The sequence below is a fragment of the Rhinolophus sinicus genome, linkage group LG01 (genome assembly GCF_036562045.2).
Source record: "Rhinolophus sinicus isolate RSC01 linkage group LG01, ASM3656204v1, whole genome shotgun sequence".
Lineage (NCBI taxonomy): Eukaryota > Metazoa > Chordata > Mammalia > Chiroptera > Rhinolophidae > Rhinolophus > Rhinolophus sinicus.
In genome coordinates, this window is record NC_133751.1 from 4956297 (window position 1) to 4974583 (window position 18287).

General features: G+C 46.9%; 1 protein-coding gene across 1 annotated transcript in view; it reads right to left on the reverse strand.

Annotated features, from left to right (window-relative positions):
* Positions 1 to 670: 670 nt before the first annotated feature.
* The window catches only part of B3GALT5 (beta-1,3-galactosyltransferase 5), a 116389-nt gene continuing 98772 nt past the window's right edge, over positions 671 to 18287 (reverse strand). The window contains exons 3-4 of the mRNA XM_074325253.1: positions 13053 to 13219; positions 671 to 12413 (exon numbers count right to left, since the gene is read on the reverse strand). Coding sequence (XP_074181354.1) covers positions 11478 to 12413 — 936 coding nt within the window. The 5' untranslated portion in view covers positions 13053 to 13219 and the 3' untranslated portion in view covers positions 671 to 11477. The remainder of the gene's footprint in view (positions 12414 to 13052; positions 13220 to 18287) is intronic.

Below are 18287 nucleotides of genomic sequence, written 5' to 3' on the forward strand. Positions count from 1 at the left end.
GAAGGCTAGGCTCTGGGATACCAGATGGCACTAGGGCTCCGGCAAGATGCCGCTGCCAGCCAGATGGAGAGCACTGGAGATTCCACCAGAACGTTTACTGTGCAGGGACGAGGTGAGGATAAAATGGGAGCTGAGGAGGAGTGGCAACGAGAAGGCTGTTCTTTGGAGAAGTTTTAGTGTTAAAGGAAGAAAAAGAGAAAGAGGGAAGTAGTAGCAAAGGAAGGAGGTCTAGAAAGTTGTCCCTGAGTGGGAAGTGAGAGAGCATGTTTGTGTGTGGTGAGAATGTTCTAGAAGGGAGGGAGCAACTGGAACTGCAGATAGGGTGGGAGGAGAGAGTGATGGGACTGGAGTCTGTGAGGGGAAGCAGAACGACAGGTGGGCAGGATGGTCATTGAGGGGACCACGGAGGGAGGACAAGGCCTGGCTGGAGGGTGGGGAAGAGCAGGCCTTTCATCCTCAGAAGACATTCCGCTCTCCGCCCATCTCCAGGCCCACACCCCCCTCCCCTGACACACATCCCTGCACACTCCGCCTCTCTCCTCCAACTTCTCTTTTATTTCTGAGACAGGCTAGGGATGCAGCCTGCAAAGAGCATAGGTAGACAGCGAGTTCCAGGTCCGCCGTATCACAAGAATTATGGCAAATACATGCTAACATCAAAGAAAACACATCGGTTTCAATCACTTTATTTCCATTTAAGTGACACTTTAAAAGATCAAGGATCCATTCTACACCTCAGAGATAAATCAGCGTGGAGATTCTAATCCATATCAATCCACAAAGCTTGGTTTCTTAAACTTAAATGACAGCTTTTAAAAAATATAAATATACCTGAGAGAAAGAAAATGCTCTGGGCGTATAGTTTCCGACAGGATACCTTGGCCCTCTCCACTCACCGAGACCCTGCCCCGATAAGGACCCTCCACGAGTTAGGGCCCCATGTCTTTGTTTCCAAAATCCAAGTGAAACAAGAAATCACCATCTCTTACAAAGTCAGCATGTCAAAGTTATTCAGCATATTTTTCTAAACATATAAAATCAAAGTCAAATTTTAAAAATATTTTCCCAAGCACAAAATATAGAAATCACATAGAATAAAATAAAAGATTGTCCAGTTTAGACCATACGTTGCCCAATTTTCAGGAAGAGCCCAAGTTTATCATGTCTGTCTACAGTTTAGAACTGACATAAGTGCGTTATGCTATTTTAATAATTTAATTTTTATTAGATCATGTACTGTTATTAATAAATCATAATATAATATATATGCCCACTCTCACAATATGATAAGCGTCTAGCTGATCCCACTAAAATACAGGGAGACAACATTTTCAAATACCAATCGGTAACATATAAATTTACTTTTATTTCTTGTCTTTTAGGAAAAACAAAATTTGACCACAAAGTCTCCTCCATTGGCATTAAATAATTTCCAGTCATGCTGGATTTTTCTTGATGTCTTATTTCACCAGGTATAAAATAAGTCAATTCGCCCTCATCAGATATTTCCCAAAGCAGAATTTAACTAAGGGTGTCATCACCTCTTTGGTTTATCTCTAGGGACTAAAAGACTAGATGCTTGAGACCACTGACTTCCCCGGAGTATGCGTGTGGCAGGAGCAACAGGCCAGGCTGTGGAAAAGCCACACTGGCACCCTAGCTCTGTATGCATCAGGCACCAATTTCTTAAACCAGAGAACGGAAGTAGTAGAACAAACAGACATTGCAAAACAATGTGACACCAAAAAGTACATTTGGCTATGGAATTCATTTTTCCACTTACATGTTTAAGGTTGATTATATCTGATAAGGAAGAAATTGGGGTTTTTTAATTAAAAACTAATTTGTTGTTTGTCAGCACTCCAGTCGGCCGACCCGAGGACGCAATCTTGCTTCCTCACTCTGTGCCCATCCAGCCCTTCACGGCTCTCTGCCCCACACGGGACGGGCGGCTTCACCACTCATCTCCAGGGCCAATCTGAGAGCAGGGGCCCCCTCCTGGTAGTCATATTTGAAAAGCAGGAAAATAGAGAAGAATCCATGCTTCTAAGTGTCCAGGGGCCACAAGCTTCAAATCCTTCCATCTATATTCAAACAGAGAATGTAAGCATGTTTCCTCTCCCACAGACTTAATTGAGAGTTTATTTCAAATACATCTCAGCCCATGATAAATTTCCCTGCTGTTCACATACAGATTTTTGAATCACATGGAACTAAACAGAAACAAAAATAGGTGGCAATAACAATCGATAAAAGAGGTTCAGGAATTTATGTTTGAAGGGAACTCATAGTTCACTGCGTCTACTCCAGCCCACCCTTCTGCCTGAAAACCTGTTTGGGGAAATCACCTTGAAACCCAATAGATAATTATCAAGTGTCTCCTCTCCACCAGGCACCCCACCAGGGATCCAAAAAGAGAGAAGAGGAAGCCTGACAGAAGTTCACGATCTCCTGGGAAATTGCTAAGATGTCAGTCCTGCTGTGACAAGTGCTGAAAATTAATTCTTTGCAAAAAATCATGAGAAAACAAATACTTCCAAATGGGAGACACAGAGAAAAGATATGTATCTTCTAATCCATTTTTCAAAGGAGGAGGCACAGCAGCTGTTATATTAACTCAGACTTGTGAATTATGCCACCTGTCACAGTCTGGAGAATGTTCGTGTGGGGAGTCCATGAGCATCACCCAGGCCCAGCCTATCTCCTTTCAGCCTGTGGACCAAGGCTAAGTGTGCAGATGACTACACAGCAGTGCCCGCACAGCTCTTGCTTGGAAGAAACACAGCCATATTCAATAGGCTATTTGATATCTTCCACTTTATTTCACTCTGTCTTATTCTGTCTGGAAGTTGGCATTTGGGAACATCTCTGAATAATGTGACTGATGCCCGTCACTGCAGCCAGTGTTTCCTCCACACCACAGGTGGCACGTGTCACGTACCTGCTGTGTAATAAGTGCACGACTGTGCAAACGTGAGAATAAATGAGATCGCTCAAACTCCATGCTGTCGCCCCAATGGCTGAGGAGAGCCCTGAGGGAGCCTGATCTTTTACGTCCTATGTAAGCAAACGTGGCCTTGCTCTTCTTACTGCCCGTCACAGGCTCTTGCGTAGAGCAGAAAACTTTCAGAAACCAGCTGCCACTGAGTATAGTGCCTCTCGTCAGAACCTCGGCACACACACACACACACACACACATACACACACATACACACACACGCGCCACATATATACACGACACACGACACACACAGCACATTTCTCACACACACTCCACACTCACACTCCATACCACACACACACACACACTCACACACACACACTGATAGAAGCCACATGTCTAGTGTTGAACCCACACTCTTTTGAGAGATGGCCTGTTTTGCAAGGGCTATAGGGAGAGAGCAGTGGAAAGTGGGCTGGATTGGACAGGAGGGGTTCCTGTTCTGAAGCCAGACATTCAATTGAAACATCAGAAGGAAACATGAGTGACCTCAAGATGGGGCTGACAGGGACAGGACAGGTTGGAGGACTCAGCTAAACAGGACATTCCTGGGAACGCCGCAGATGACAAAGGGCTGAGTCCCAGGTCAGATAGGACCAGGAAGGACTCAGCTAAACAGGACATTCCTGGGAATGCCGCAGATGACAAAGGGCTGAGTCCCAGGTCAGATAGGACAAGGAAGGAGCAGCTGGAGATGTGTGTCAACACAGAAAAGAAGTGGCAACACACAGGAAAAGGGACAAGATGGCAGACCCCTTGGGCTGGTGCTTTGCCCATCTTTGGGCACCGTGGGAGGACTCACCAACCTTGCCCTAGGGAAGGCAAGATATTGAAGGCTAAGGAGCTAGGTCTCTGCCATGTCTGAGCCCCTGGGGCAAGTCACTGAGTCACGCTGAACCTCAGCCTCCTCAACTCAAAACTATGGGGCTGATTACAATAAGAATCATTGCCTCAAATGGCTGTCATGAAGATTCAATGAGAAAGAAATGTGGAAATGATTTATGATGTGTGTCCACAGAGAAGGCACTGAATAAACACTTCTTCCTTTGATTGCCAAGAGGACAAATGCCCTAGTCATCTTTGTGAGATTGCATATTTGCTCAGCTAAAGCTCTCTTTGCCAAGAGCCTCAGATTGACCCTCATTCCTGACAGCTCATAAAAAGCATTGAGCATATCTGCCCAATGAATGAACAAATAAAAGAACAAAGTACTGATGTGACCTTTCTGAGGCAGATTTCTAACCCTGGAGATGCTGCAAACTGAAGGACTTATCAAAGTCACTCCATTTTCCTGAGCCTTGGTTTTCTCATCTGTAAAAAGGAGGCTGTTGTTTAAACTGAAGATGATCTCTAAGGCACATTCCAGCTCCATTTTTTTTTTACCAGTTCAGATTTTCATACATTCTACATTAACCAAGTCTAGAACACTGTGGTCTGCAATTCTGAAGAACACCACAGGTATAAGAATTTCTCTAAGAGTTCCAAGGAAGATTCAAAGGAGAGAAAGGAACTAAACTGATTCAAGAACTGAAACAAAGTCTCAAAGACTCAGCCCAGAGATTTCTTGATTCACACACAGATCACTAAACATATGCCATCACAGTATGCGACAAAGTCACAGCCTACACATTGGTCATCATCACAGCACCCAGCTACTGAGCGATCTACATGCACTGTCTCAACCAACCCAGTAACCCCGTGAGGTGGGAACTACTGTGGTCCCATTTTTCGGATAAGAAAACTGAGGTCAAAGAAGATCGGTAACTTGCTTATGGGAGTGAGGGAGGGAGATAAAATTCAAATGCAGGCAGCCCAACCACATGCAACAGGATCAAAGAACTCACGTGAAAATAATTCATTTCATTTTAAAAGTCCATTTCAGTACTTCTGTCAGCCTCTGGGGACTAGAGCAGTGCTGGGGTGCCCAGCAGGAGTTGGGGTCAACAATCTGACCTCTGGAATAGCCCACAGCTCATGGACAGGACAGGGTGCCCAGGGGCAATCACTCAGCTTCCTTGTATCTCTGAGTTTCTTAATCATATCTGCTTTTTGTGGGTGGTGGAGGGAAAGATGCTGGATGTAAAGTGGAGAACAGGTTGAGATCCATGAGACTAATTAAGAGGACGTGGCCTGAGTCCAGTTGAACCAAGATGGTGACCTGGACTGAGGTTACAATGGCAGACATGGAAAGAAGAGGCCAAGTCCACAGGCACTGGCAACCATGAGACATGGCAGGCCCATGAGGGAGAGGAAAACCGCAGGATGATTTCTGGCCTGCAGAACTGGATGGGCAGGTGGACAGTGACAACCTTTCCTGAGACGGGAAGCACTGGGGAAAGACCGGGCTTGGGGGAGGGTAATGTGGAGGTGGTTTTAGATATCCTGCTTTCCATGCACCTTTGGGGTGTCCCGGAGAAGTTAACCAGGCTGTTGAATTGAGGTACAAAGCTCAAGGAGAGAAGATGTGTGAGTTTTTGTTGGTTTGGATTTTTCTGTCCTTTCTTTTTATACAAGTGCTATGTGGCTTTCAGACAAGTAAGAATTAAGTACATTTAATTTTTTAAAAAATCAAAACAGTATGGCACCATGTCACGTTGAGGGTGAGGAAATCTGAGAGCTGAGATGAAGCACAAATTCTCAAAATCTTGGTTTTTATACCTAACTAAACAGACCAGGTCTTTGCAGCCTCTTTAAATTCTACTTTCACTTGAAACTGTTTCACATTTTCTTGCAGTTGTCATCATGTGTAGAAATGAGGAATGTGATCCCCAGGCCATTCATGCTTTGACAGCAGAAAAAAAAAAAAAAAAAAAGAGCAAGATAATCGTGGGGTTTCCAGGCACTGTGTTCCAAGTGAGAATGTGAGGACAAGGTGGTTAACCTCAGAGCATAAGAGGAAGTAAAACCGCCTGAATTTTCATGCAACATGAATAGACAGTGTCAAGAAAAACAATGTGTGGGAGACATGAAAGGGTACAAAGATTTCTAAGAATGAAATCACTGTGATGCATGAAAGGAGGGCAGGAGTGTTAGAAGAATTTCATTAGACCTGCGGACAAAAGTACCATCTACGAGAAGTAGCTGTGATATTAGGATTTCCACCCATCTAAGATGTAATTCATCTTAGATGTCTATGAGACTGGGTAGCAAAGGGACGGTGTTCAGTAATTAAATAAAAGGCAGGAACTACACTTTATAAAATGCCCTGCAATTTCTGTTTGCTGTCACATTAAAGTGGTTCATTCCCTTCCATAGTGTACAAATAGTTTTAGTTCAAGTAGAACGTATTCAATTAAACTTCAGTCTTCTATTATTAACCACAGTCCTTGAAATCTATACAGCAGGCTTGTTTATCAGAGAAACCGTCTCCTAACCCAGGCCAGGCTTTCAGCAATGAATCCCTTCAGTGGGGTCAGAGCGGACTCAGAAAGTGACACCTTTCCTGGGTAACCGAGGACCATCTACATGTTCATGTGTGGACTGGCCAGGTCCCAGGACACCAAGTCCCAAGTCCAGAATTCACTCGCACAGCTCAAGAGAGCTGACATTGCTTTGTGGTTCTGGTTTGGAAAAATAACCTCAAATGTTGGCACAGTGTGGTTTTTGGTGTCCCAAGAATGCATACATATGTAGTTATTCATATACAGAAGACAACTGGACTGAAAAGTCACTTTCATGATCCCATGTATATTTCCTGACAACTTGGTTTGTGGTTGTCATTCTCCTAAGACTAAAAGTTGGATACAGTTGAGGGAAACAGGCTCATTTCTATAATCATCAAAACAGGAGAAGGTTGTAGATGAGAACAGATGGGCTGTGTGGGAGGCTGGGTACAGGCACGTGGAGGGCATTACAGGATTTTATCTACTTCTCAGTGTGTGAGGTTTACCATTATACAAAAGGGGGGTAGAGGGCATGAGGTCAAGAAGCACTGCTGTACAGCACTTCCAGGTTTTCAGGTCACAGTTTTCAGTAAAAACATACCCGTTTTCCCATTTACTGGTTCATCTGGAACCATAGTGAAGGCTATGCTTTAGAAATCCTTCCCCTTTCACACGATGTTCATCTATTCCCCTCTAAAACCACCTTCCATAAAGGTCATTGCAGTTCCATTCGGCAGATATTTATTGAATACCTACTATGTGGCAGGAGCTGTGCTAAGAGCGTGAGTGCATCAGTGAAGAAAACAGATCCATTCCTGCACAAGGCTGCTGCTCAAGTGGAATCAAATGTAAACAACAAACACAGTAGACTTATGCTAGACATTCTATACTTTGTTAGACAATGGGAAAAGCATAACAAGGTAAGGGGAGGTGGGTGGCACCATGAGTTGCAATTTCCTATGAGAGGGCAAAGCAGGTCTCATTAAAAAGGCAATAAACTGGCCAAAGACTTGAAGGAGGCAAAGGAATGGGCCACGAGCGTATCTGTGGAAAGGGTGATACTGGCAGAGAGAACAGCCAGTGCAAAGGCCCTGAAGGGGGTGGAGCATGTCTGGGATGTTCTAGGAAGAGCATGGAGGCCGGTGCAGCTGGAAGAGTATCACTGTTCAGGGAGGCCAAGTGAGCAAGGGGAGAAGGGGTGAGGTCCAGAGCAGCAGAGGCAGACAGTGATACTGAAGGTGTGGCTCTGACATGAAGACGGGAAGCCACTGGACAGTTTTGAACAGAGAAGTGAGATGCTATGATCTATGTTTTCAAAGAGCACTCTGGGTGCTGTTTGGGGAACAGACCAAAGAGATGTAGTGATGGAAGCCAAGAGGCCAGGTAGAAGCTACTGCCACAACACAGGTGAGAGGTGACCGGAACTCGAACGAGGTGGCAGCAGTGAACACGGTGGGAAGTGGTCAGTTCCTGGGTATAATTTGAAAGGACAGCCAACAGTGTCTGTGGATGCCTCGGCTGAGGGAGGAGTCAGGGTGGCTGCAAGGGTGGAGTGTCCATCACCTGAGGTAGTGAAGGCTGCGAGTCAAGCAGATGAGGAGTGAGGAGGGGCCACCAGAAGTTCAGTTGTGGATTTGCTCATTATGCAACGTCAGGTAGGCAGTGGAACGTGCAAGACAGAAAAGCAAGAGCGAGTTCTGAGCTACAGATTTACAGGGCACTATCAACACGATGCGGGACATTTAAAACCCTGAGGTGGGATGAGACCCCCCCAGAGCACAGAATGGAGCCCGGGAAGAAAGGGGGCTGAGGCTGGGCCTGAAGCACTCCCACATTAGAAGTCAGAGCAAAGACACGGACAAGCAAAGGAGACAGGAAAGGCGTGACCAGCAAAGCCAGAGACGAGAGCAGGGCCAGGAAGCAGCAAGACCAGCTGTGCTCAGCCCAGAGGAGGACCGTGGACCCAGCAATGCAGGTCATCAGTGACCTCAATGACAACCATCTGGGGGAGTGGGGCCCCAAAATCTGAACAGAGGTGATTTCAGAAAGGAGAGGAATTTCAGACGACAAACCTAAAACTCCCCTTAGGGGTTCAAGTGCAAAAATGGTGCAGAAACAGGGCAGTAAAGGGAAACGTGGTATCCAAGGAAGGTGGCTGATGTTTTTTTAGATAGGAAATGGCAGCACGCATGCGTACTTGTGGGGCCATCCGGCAGAGAGGGGGAAATGGACAGCAAGGGTGAACATGAAACGGGCAGGTGTCTCACTTTGCACGAGGTTAAAAAGAGCTAGGAATCAAGTCCAAAAGTGGAGAGGCTGGCACCACGGGAGCCCCCAGCGACTCCTCCCTCCAGTCCCAGTGGAAGGCAGGATATCGGGGTTGAGACGCTAAGGGTAGGCATGTGTGGTGGCGGGACACTGAGGAAGCACCGGAGACGCAGCGTGAGCAGCCAACGCAGGGAGCTTCTGCGTCCTCGTGGCCACTGAGAGAGGGTCAGCTGACAGCCTGGGGGACCACAGGGCTGCGTGTTACCAACACACAGTGCCCTTGACAGCTGGGGCTCACAACATATTTCTGCGACTTTCAGTTATGTGACCTCAACCTAGCGATTCAACCTCTCTTGCCCCCTCAGTTTCCTCACCTGTAAAGCAGGGATACTGGCAGTAACCTCCCAGTAGAGCTATTGTGAGCATTTAAGGAGGTAATACATGTACAGGCCTTATCTCAGGACCTGGCAAAGTGCATTTGTTATCACCAGCGTTACTGTCTGGGTGCCTGTGGGCAAAGCCACCGTAACACCAGCCTGCCTCCTCTCCAGCCCCATTCTGAAACCAATATTTAGTGTCAGTGTAAAAGCATGGCTTTGCCTCTGAATTCATGCTTTCCCAGTTTCTGACTCTCAAGAACAAGGCAAGATGGTGTAATGAAACAACCTGAGCTGGAACCTGCATTCCCCAACTAGCTGTGATATCCTGGGCAAGTGTCTGGGTCTCTTGCGGCTTTATTTTCCTCCTACATGAAGGCAGGACTGAATGAGCTCTTAGGTCCAAGTTCTATAGCCAGGAAATAAGGTATCCCTAGAGGAAAACATTCTTCACTATATAAAGAAATAGAGTGGGGGAAACGTGCGTTTGACAGAAAATCCTTTAAGGAGACACTGAGGCTGTATGTGGAGGCTGCCTATGCTCTTGGGCCCCTGTGGCCATGGACTGCAGGCTGATGCTGAGAAGACCAGACCCTGAGCCATTCACGCAGATACCGCTGGCTTGACTGGCCTCAGCCACATCTTACCCACCTGTCCCAGGACATGCACATCAGACAAGGTGGACATCTAAGCACAGACCCAGCACTACTGCCAGACCAACAGCTTCACCCTCAAAACCTACCATTATCTCCTGGATCAGAGGCAGCTCATCCTATGGGACCAAGGACATGGCTATGAAAAAATCTGGGCTTCAAATAATACACAAAGTCCCTGATGTTCCCACCTGAGAAGGAGGTTTTTCTGAACATGACCCAACATGTTTAGGACAGCCAGGATAAGGAAACACACCTGCAAAGAAGCTGCTCAACCCAGACATGAAAAGTGCTGCACAAAATAGAATGCCAGACCTCGTTTTGCAATTTCACATCACCATGACCATTTTGCAGCAAATATCTCTTCCTGAGTTCGGGTCAGAACTTAGTCCAACATTTCTGAGTCACACAGCTATGTGAGGCCTCTGCCTTGAGTGCTGGTAAAATTAAGTCAGGTAAAGTACGAAATAAGAACCACATACTCCTGTGACCAGGAGCAAGATGGCCTTGCATGGAATGTGCCAGTGGCTGAAGGGCAAAGACCCTTGCTAAGAAGTGCCTCTTTTTCACACCACCCTGCAGAACAGGCTCAGACAATCCTCCAGGGAGAAGAAAACTGAAGATTAAACTCCCCACCACAAAACTCACTTGTCTGTTAGCCACACAAGAAATTCAAAGATGAGCTTGGGTCCAGCTTGGGAAGTAGACACAGGAGGACCGACCTCCCTTGACCAGGGCTCACTTCGGCGCTCAGTGTCCGAGGGAATCCTCTCAAGGACTTGACTTCAATCCACCTGAGTTCCCAGAAAACCTCCCAGAATCCTCCACAGACCCCACCTTGCAGCCAACTGCCCTCCAATTTGAACTCAGAGACCCACAGTAGACCGAGGGCATCCGAAGCAAACAGACGGGATGCCACAGCTGGCTCAGAGGAGACGCCATGCTCTTGGGGAGATCAGCAGTGTGACCAGAAGTCTGTATGCCAGGCCAGGCTTTGCAGTGATTTCTGAGCAAAACTTATAAAAATCGATTTGTCTGGAGCTGGCCACTTCTCGGGGGGCTGAGCTGCAGCCACTGCAGACATCTTCTGGGATGGGCTCTGCTATGAGCGGAGTGTCGTGCTGCTTGCTAATGGGGACTCAGTGTCCAGCCAGATCCATCACAGAAATGAAGGGAGCTGGGGGTGGTGTGTTCACCCCCGTCTTAGCATTAAAGAGCACAAGGGTTGGGAGCTGTGAAGGAGGCAAGTCCTGAAATAGACTGAAGGGTGCCAGCAGCAAGCCTGTCCTCCCAGCCTCTTCACCATTGTTCTCTCCCAAGGGAGGGGCGCACCAAGTCAGGGACAGCGGCTGGATTCTGACAGCCCTGGATTTTCCTCCCTGCTCCAGTGTTTGTTGGCTGTGAGTTTTGGGGCAGATTCCTGTACCTCGCTAAGCCACTGTCTCCTCCTGTGCAAATGGGGATGATAACACCCACCACCTCACATGACGCTAGCCCCTGAAATGAGAAAGCGTAGGTGTAAATCAAACACCCAGTGCAACAGTGGAAGTACTTATAAAATGGACTCTATTATTGCTTGAGGGCACTAAGTGGAAATTCATCAGCGGTTTCATCTGAGCTCACATTCTAGTTTAGGTCTGATCCCTACCGGAGGCCATCCTCACCGTCCTTCATCCCTCTCCCTCTCGCCCTCCCTCCCTACCCCTAATGATTCTCAGCAATGCCATCCAAAGGTCTTTCCAAAGCCATCACCATGGGTTGTCTGAAGTGTGTCCAGATGTGCCCCGGGCCTCTCTCACTCAGCTGGACACTCTTCTCCTACAGAATTTTCCAGAGCCTGCCAGTAGCTCACCATCTCCTGAGGCTTGATAAAATGGCAGGCCACAATCGTCTTAAAACGGCAGGTAGAAAAGCTCAACCCGTTCGGGAAGAAGGTCTGCTTGGAGTGGAGTTCCTCCAGTCTGATTTTCAGTTTTGCCAGGCAGAGCCCCATGAAGACGTCTTCTAGTTTAATGAAGGGGATGCTTTCAGAAACATTATACACCTGACTCGCAACATCACTGGAGAAAACATAGCCCGTGCCAGAGCAAAAAGGTGGGTACTTGTCCCACGGATATTCATATTTGCTGACAAACCACTTATTGTACTTTGACCTAATCGGAAATTCGTTCATCTTTAAGAAGCCGGTGAAAAATCTAGTTGTCCTGTTTTTCTTCAGCAGTAGTTCGGTCAGATAGTAGACATTGACAAACATGTCGGAGTCTGTTTTCATCACGAAAGCCGCCTGAGGACAGAAGTGGTGGATCCACTCTATACCCATCATGGTCTTCAGAGTCAGGTTGAAATAAACATCCACAAAGTCCTTCTGGATGATATCGCGATGTTGCTGGGCCTCCTGGGCCACCGCTCTCTCTATGTCCTTACTGGGGCTGAGCCCCAGGAGGAAGAATGTTTTTATCCGTTTTCCTCTCACAACCTTTTCTCTTCCCCATGTGTTCCGGATGGCCAGGCGAGCAAGCATCTGTCTGTGGGATGAGGTCACCAGCACTACCAGGAAAGGGGGATTCTGCTGGCAGTCCACATCGGGGAGCTGGAGGAACTTCCCGTGTTCTTTCTTGAGAACAAATGGCTCTTCTTTAAAAAGAGACAGATTGTTCATGCTGAAATACAAACAAAGGGCTCCCAGAACAAAAAAGGAAATATATATCAATCTTATCTTCACGTTGGCCATCTGAAAGGAACAGAATCAAATGGTTAGACTTTAAGGGCAGGAAGGCATGGTAGCTTTACCCTGGGAGGCTGGGAAGGGGGAGGAGACCCGCGTTTCATGGCTCCTGTTTCAGAAACAATGGAATCTCACTGCACAGGATGGATGCCACGGCTCAACAGTGAGGCACAGACTGTGGCCGGTGTCATTCACTCCACGCGACACAATCAGGACCGGGCACCGGTCTTGGCCCCCAGGCTAGCCAGCCCTTCGCCGGGGAGAGTCTCCCATTGCTTATCTCGGAGGATATGGGACTATATCTCACATGAGTACCTGCTAGCTCTGCCCTTCTTTCAGCTAGAAAACCTACAAGACCGGAAACCACGTGTTCTAGCTCTAACTGTATGGACCACCTGCACTGTTTTCTGATGGAATGAAGCACCATTTTATCACTCCCCGGAAGAAAAAGACCAGTTTTCTAATTTACACAGGCACCCTGGAATTCCGCCCCTGCTAGACATGGTGGTTGTTTTGTTTTCTTAGGTTACTTTTTTAAATCTCCAGTCTGATTCTTCCATTTTTTGACCACCCGTCTCTGTCACTCTCAACAAATCCAGGATGATCCACATTAACGTTATAACGTTAAAAGAGCAAAGAACTCACCGTTTCCTGGGCAGGATGAACCTCTGGTTTGAAGACTAAGCCACAGGGTAGATTCCAAGAGGAAATTTGTTCCAAAGAGTCGTCAGCATATGTCGTTTTCTCTCTCTCAGGTTCTGGACTTGTTTTGTTTACCAAAAATGATGATCCTCTTCCTCAGGAATCACACTCTAGGGAAAAAACAGAAAGAATAGCATCATTCAAATCACTCACGCCTCATCAGCAGCTCTTCACCATTTGCTGTGCCTGAGTGTTTCTGTAGTGCCACCTGCCTATGTAAACTTGAGGGGCTGTTAGAGCCCCACCCCAGCCTCACTTTTCTTATCTGCAAAATAGGTACGATCAAGACAAACTCCACCATGTGGTTCACAACAACAACAGCATGCAAATGTCTCTTTCTGGCCTAACGGACTAGGACAGCACCCAGAGCTTTGTATATTCCAACTTCTCATACAAATATTGACCTTCTCTACAGAACAGAACATCTGGCTGATGCTTAAAGGATTTAACATGGAAGAAATCCATCAATTCTCAACTCATAGTGCATGTCTTCAGAATGTCAGCCTAAGTGAGACAGAGGGCAGAGGGGCCAAAAAGAAAAGCAACTCACAGAGTGAAACGGAGAAAGGGTTGGTTATTTTGATGGCAAACAAAGACCTCGAAATTTCATTAGGTTAAAATTACGTTCCAAATATAGTCAAACAGCTTCAGAAAAGAGAGGGAACGATGATGGAACTTTCCAGAACTAGCTGACTCTCCAGAGGCCAACTCAGTCCAGCTCCTGTTCCTCTGGGCCCCTGAGGACCTCCTGTGCAGCTGGAGCGCCCACCGCCTTCAGTCACTGCGGGAGTCCAAGCCGATACCTGCAGGACGCTGGGGATTCTATTTCCTCCCTTCTTCTTTTGTGAGATTATTTATTTGCAGGGCTAGGATGTGTAGTTTATTTTGGCGGAGGAAGGGGTGAGAGGAACCAAATTGCATTTCCCTCATAGTATGTTTTAGACAGAAACATAAAAACCCAATGCAAGGGAAAGATGGTATTGCTCTATTTTGCTTCCTCTCTTCAACAAATTTGCTCTTCTTCAGTGGGTTGCCTCAATGGTAAACCTTAGCTCGCATCCCCCCAGTGCACCTTTTCTCACAAGAATCTCAGTCCCCAGGGATAGTTGCTTGGCTCACTGCCTGCATTGTTTTCACACCAAGTGGCACCCAGGAGGCAGAGCAAATGGCAGGGCGCCAACTGGCCAAAGCTCCCTGCCGTCACTTGTTTTCATGTACAGTTGGAACACTCTTCTTGCCGACAATGGAGTGACCAAGAAACAAACTCTCCAAAAGATACACCTCACAACCCCTATTTGAAAGCATTTGCATCTTTGGTTGAGTCAATATCAGATGCCATAAGGACCCAGCATCCAACTTCCCACTGGAGGTGCATTCAGGAGGTCACCCGGCACCAACAGGGGACAGAGCCTAGAACAGCACATTTTTAGAAAGGGATGGGGTATGTCCCGTGTTCTGGTCCTCAGAGGCTGTCAGGAGGCAGGAGCCCTTAGCCTAAAGCAAGTCCACCTGACCTGGGACAGGGCCATGAACCGGCACTTCTGCTATGGAAGCCCCACCTCCTATGCACACCTGGAGCAGGCTATGTGGCCCAGCCAACCAGTCAGTAATGGAATCACTGTTTATTCAGCATGTTCTGCATTCCAGGCTTTGCTCTTTTAACCTGTGAGCAATACATACACAAACACAGAGCCTTGAAACTGGAGTAGATACGCACTGCGCATGAATTATAGATCAAGGCAAACCAGAAGGTGGCAGGCCCCTCCCTCCCTTCTTGTCGACCTCCCGCCCTCCACGGGCTCCTCTGCAGGTATCTTGGCGGCCGCTTCAGGTCCAGGCTGGGGCCACTGTGCCCCACTGGGGCCTCAGTGCCCAGAGGACCAGGGGTACACCCTCTGAATACCCCCAGAGGGTTGTGCACAGCTTAGATGCTGGGTACATCTGAATTACTGTGGAAAAAATAATAGCACAAAGTGACAGCTTTCGGGGCAGGGAAATGCTGCCTGTGGAGAACCTGAAAGTCAGTGTCCTAACTGCCTCCCAGTCACATGGAAGGTCTCTCCCAGGCCAGGTCGGCAGGACCTCTGACCTCAAGTTACAGGACCTAAAAACAAAGGATTCGCAAGTCCACGTGCCCGAGGGCTGGAAAGCCAAAGGGATGGTCTGGAAAGTTAAGTTCAAGGGGGCTGGTGGGGAGGACCTCCTGGATCTGAAGGGAAAGGTGTGGAGTGGGCGGTGATGGTCAAGTTCAACCTTGAGGCCAGAGGGAGCACCCAGGCCAAGGAACACAATCAGGGGCATGTCCCCAGGGGCCTGTGGCCCTGGGTGGACCGAGAACTGGCCAGGTGCCATGCCAGTTAGGTGGGCCATGAAAATATGGTATTTGACTTTGTTCTTGAAGGCAGGTGTGATGCGGCAGGTAGGACCATGGAGGGGATTCCAGAACACAGCAACTCAGGGAGTGTGATGGGCAATCCAGAGGGCTGGCATCCAACTTTGACCCTGCTCCAGAGCCACTGTCACACATCTTGGAAGACTTGCCATCTCACAGGCCATAGAAAATAGAACAGCATCCTGGGAAATACAGCGAGCATGATATTTGGAATCTCTGAACCCAAACAACCCAGAGATTCTCACCCAGCACACTGGTTAAAATGCGGGTTCAAAGGTTCCATCCCACAAAAATTTTGATAGAGCAAGTCTGGAGCCCAGGAATCAGCATTTACATGTCCTGCATGATTATACTCTAGGCTGGTCCCTTTGAAAACACCAGAGGGAACCACATGTACAGAGTCAACCAAATGGGCACTGCATCATAAACAGGTAAGATCAAAGACCCCAGACCACCACCCCCAATCTAATTTTTAAGTGGACTAGTTGTAGAGACTGAAAATATCCCTTCCCCTGGGGGTGGGGGAGAGGGAGGAGAGCAAGAGGAGAGTAGATGAGGGTGACAGGAATGAATTCCTGGGTCTGGCCTGGAGCCAGAGATGAGCAACACCTCTGCACCGCCAACCCCACACCAACACTGCCTGGCCCAGGGTCTGGAGGCTAAGCCTGGGCCTTTTAAGGAAAACCATTTATCAGGTGGTTACTCCATGAGACTCATGAAGCTTTGCTTCAAGACCACTCACTCACCTCCACTGTTTTCTTTTCCTAAAAGAATTGCTCCCCGCTCCCAATTGTGTAAGCTTCAGACACCATGAAACCTGGCTCTACTCCTGGGCTCTGTTACTCTGGAGAATCCTGACTAATGCATGCTGGGAGCCCCTCTGTCTCCTGAGCAGCCTGTCACTGATACTTACGTTGTTGAGGGGACAAAGGAATTCTTCTGGAAGCATGGAGAAGAGGTGCCAGCTCATGAAGAAGAATAAAGGGCCACCCCACCTAAGGAAGATAGCAGGAGTAAGAACCTCAAGAATCCCAGCACAGGTTTCTCAACAGGATGAAAGAGTGGCTAGAGAGGCACAAGGCAGAGAACAACCACATCCTGTGATTGGGTTTGAACCCAGATGACTCCCCAAACAGGCTGGTGGCCTGAACAAACATGAATAGATGTTGTCTACAAACACTGTCCATCCAAGCTTTTCACAAAGTTCAGCACTTTCCTTTACTAGAGAAGTAAGCTGATGTGCCTTTTAACTATGTAAGAAAACTGGCATTATGATAGGAAATAGATGAACGGGAGCCCAGAAATAGACCTACACACATACATGGTCCCTGATAAATGACAAATGCATCACAACAATTTAGTGGAGAAAGAGTGATCTTTCAATCAAAAGTGCTGCATCAATTTGATATCCACATGGGGAGAAAGAAGTATCTGACCCCTACCTCACACCATATACAGAGATCAAATCCAGGTGGCTTGCACATCTAAAGGTGAAAGGTACAACAAGAAAGCTTCTGGAAGAAAAGGTTTCTAATCTTGATCTAGGCACTTATTTTTAAACAGGACACAAAAACACACCATAAAAGGGAAAAATTTTTAAAAATGGGACTTCAAAAGATACCATCAATTCCCTATGCTGTACTCCACATCCCATGACTATATAGAGAGAGAGTACAGCACAGGGAATTGATGGTATCTTTTGAAGTTCCATTTTTTTATTTTTCCCTTTTATAGAGTCAATGGAATTGTAATAGATATATACAATGTCAGAGGGGCAATAGATTGGGGGAGGGGGTTATCACTTTGTGAGGGGTGATATGTCTAACTAGTACACTGCTTTGTACACCTGAAACTAATAAGAAAAAAAAGATACCATCAAGAGTCCACAGGAGACTAGGAGACTATATTTGCCACACATAATTGCCATACATATATTTGAGAAAGGACTACTATCCAGAATAAATCAGTAACTTCTGTGAATCAACAAGGAAAGGACAAAAAAAACACAATTTTAAAAAATGAACTGTGAACAGATATGTCACAAAAGATATCCAAATAGCCAAAGATAAAACAAGGGAGCACAACATTATTTGTCATTAAGGAAATGCAAACAAAACCACCCTGAAATACCACTGCCACCCATTAGAAAAATCGAAATGAAGTGCGTGGCAATGTTACATGCTACAAACACTCTGGACAGCTGTATTTACTTTGGCAGTATCTACTACAGTAAGAGACATATGCTGTGACCCAGCAAACCACTCCTAGGCACAGAGCCAATAGAAATGATTACTTACATCCACCAAGAGTCATGGCCAAGAATGTTCAGAGCACATTGCTCATAACCAAAAACTGTGATAGCCAATCAGGAGAGAGAAACCACACTGTAATTTGAACAGGGAAAGTTTGACGTAAAGAATCATTCACTCTAGTAAGGAATTCCAGAGATGAGAGAGTAGCAGTCAGAAGTAAAGAGAACTCTAAAGAATATGGCAATAGCAGATATAAGGGGCAGCCAAGCCTTCCCCCCCGCAGCCCCCACCCTGCAACCCAGGGCTGAATCTGGACCTCCTTGGCCAGGGCAGAGCACGGCGCGGCCCGAGAACAGAGAAGTCACTGTGGGCCCAGAGCTATTTTCACAGAGAAGCCAAAAAGAGTGATTTTGGAGCTAAGAGGCAATAAATTGATAAATGGCACAAATGTAAACAAGAAATTTCCTTCGATAGCAGAATGGACAAATGAAATACTCCACAGCTATTAAAAATTACTAACTTTTGATATACCCA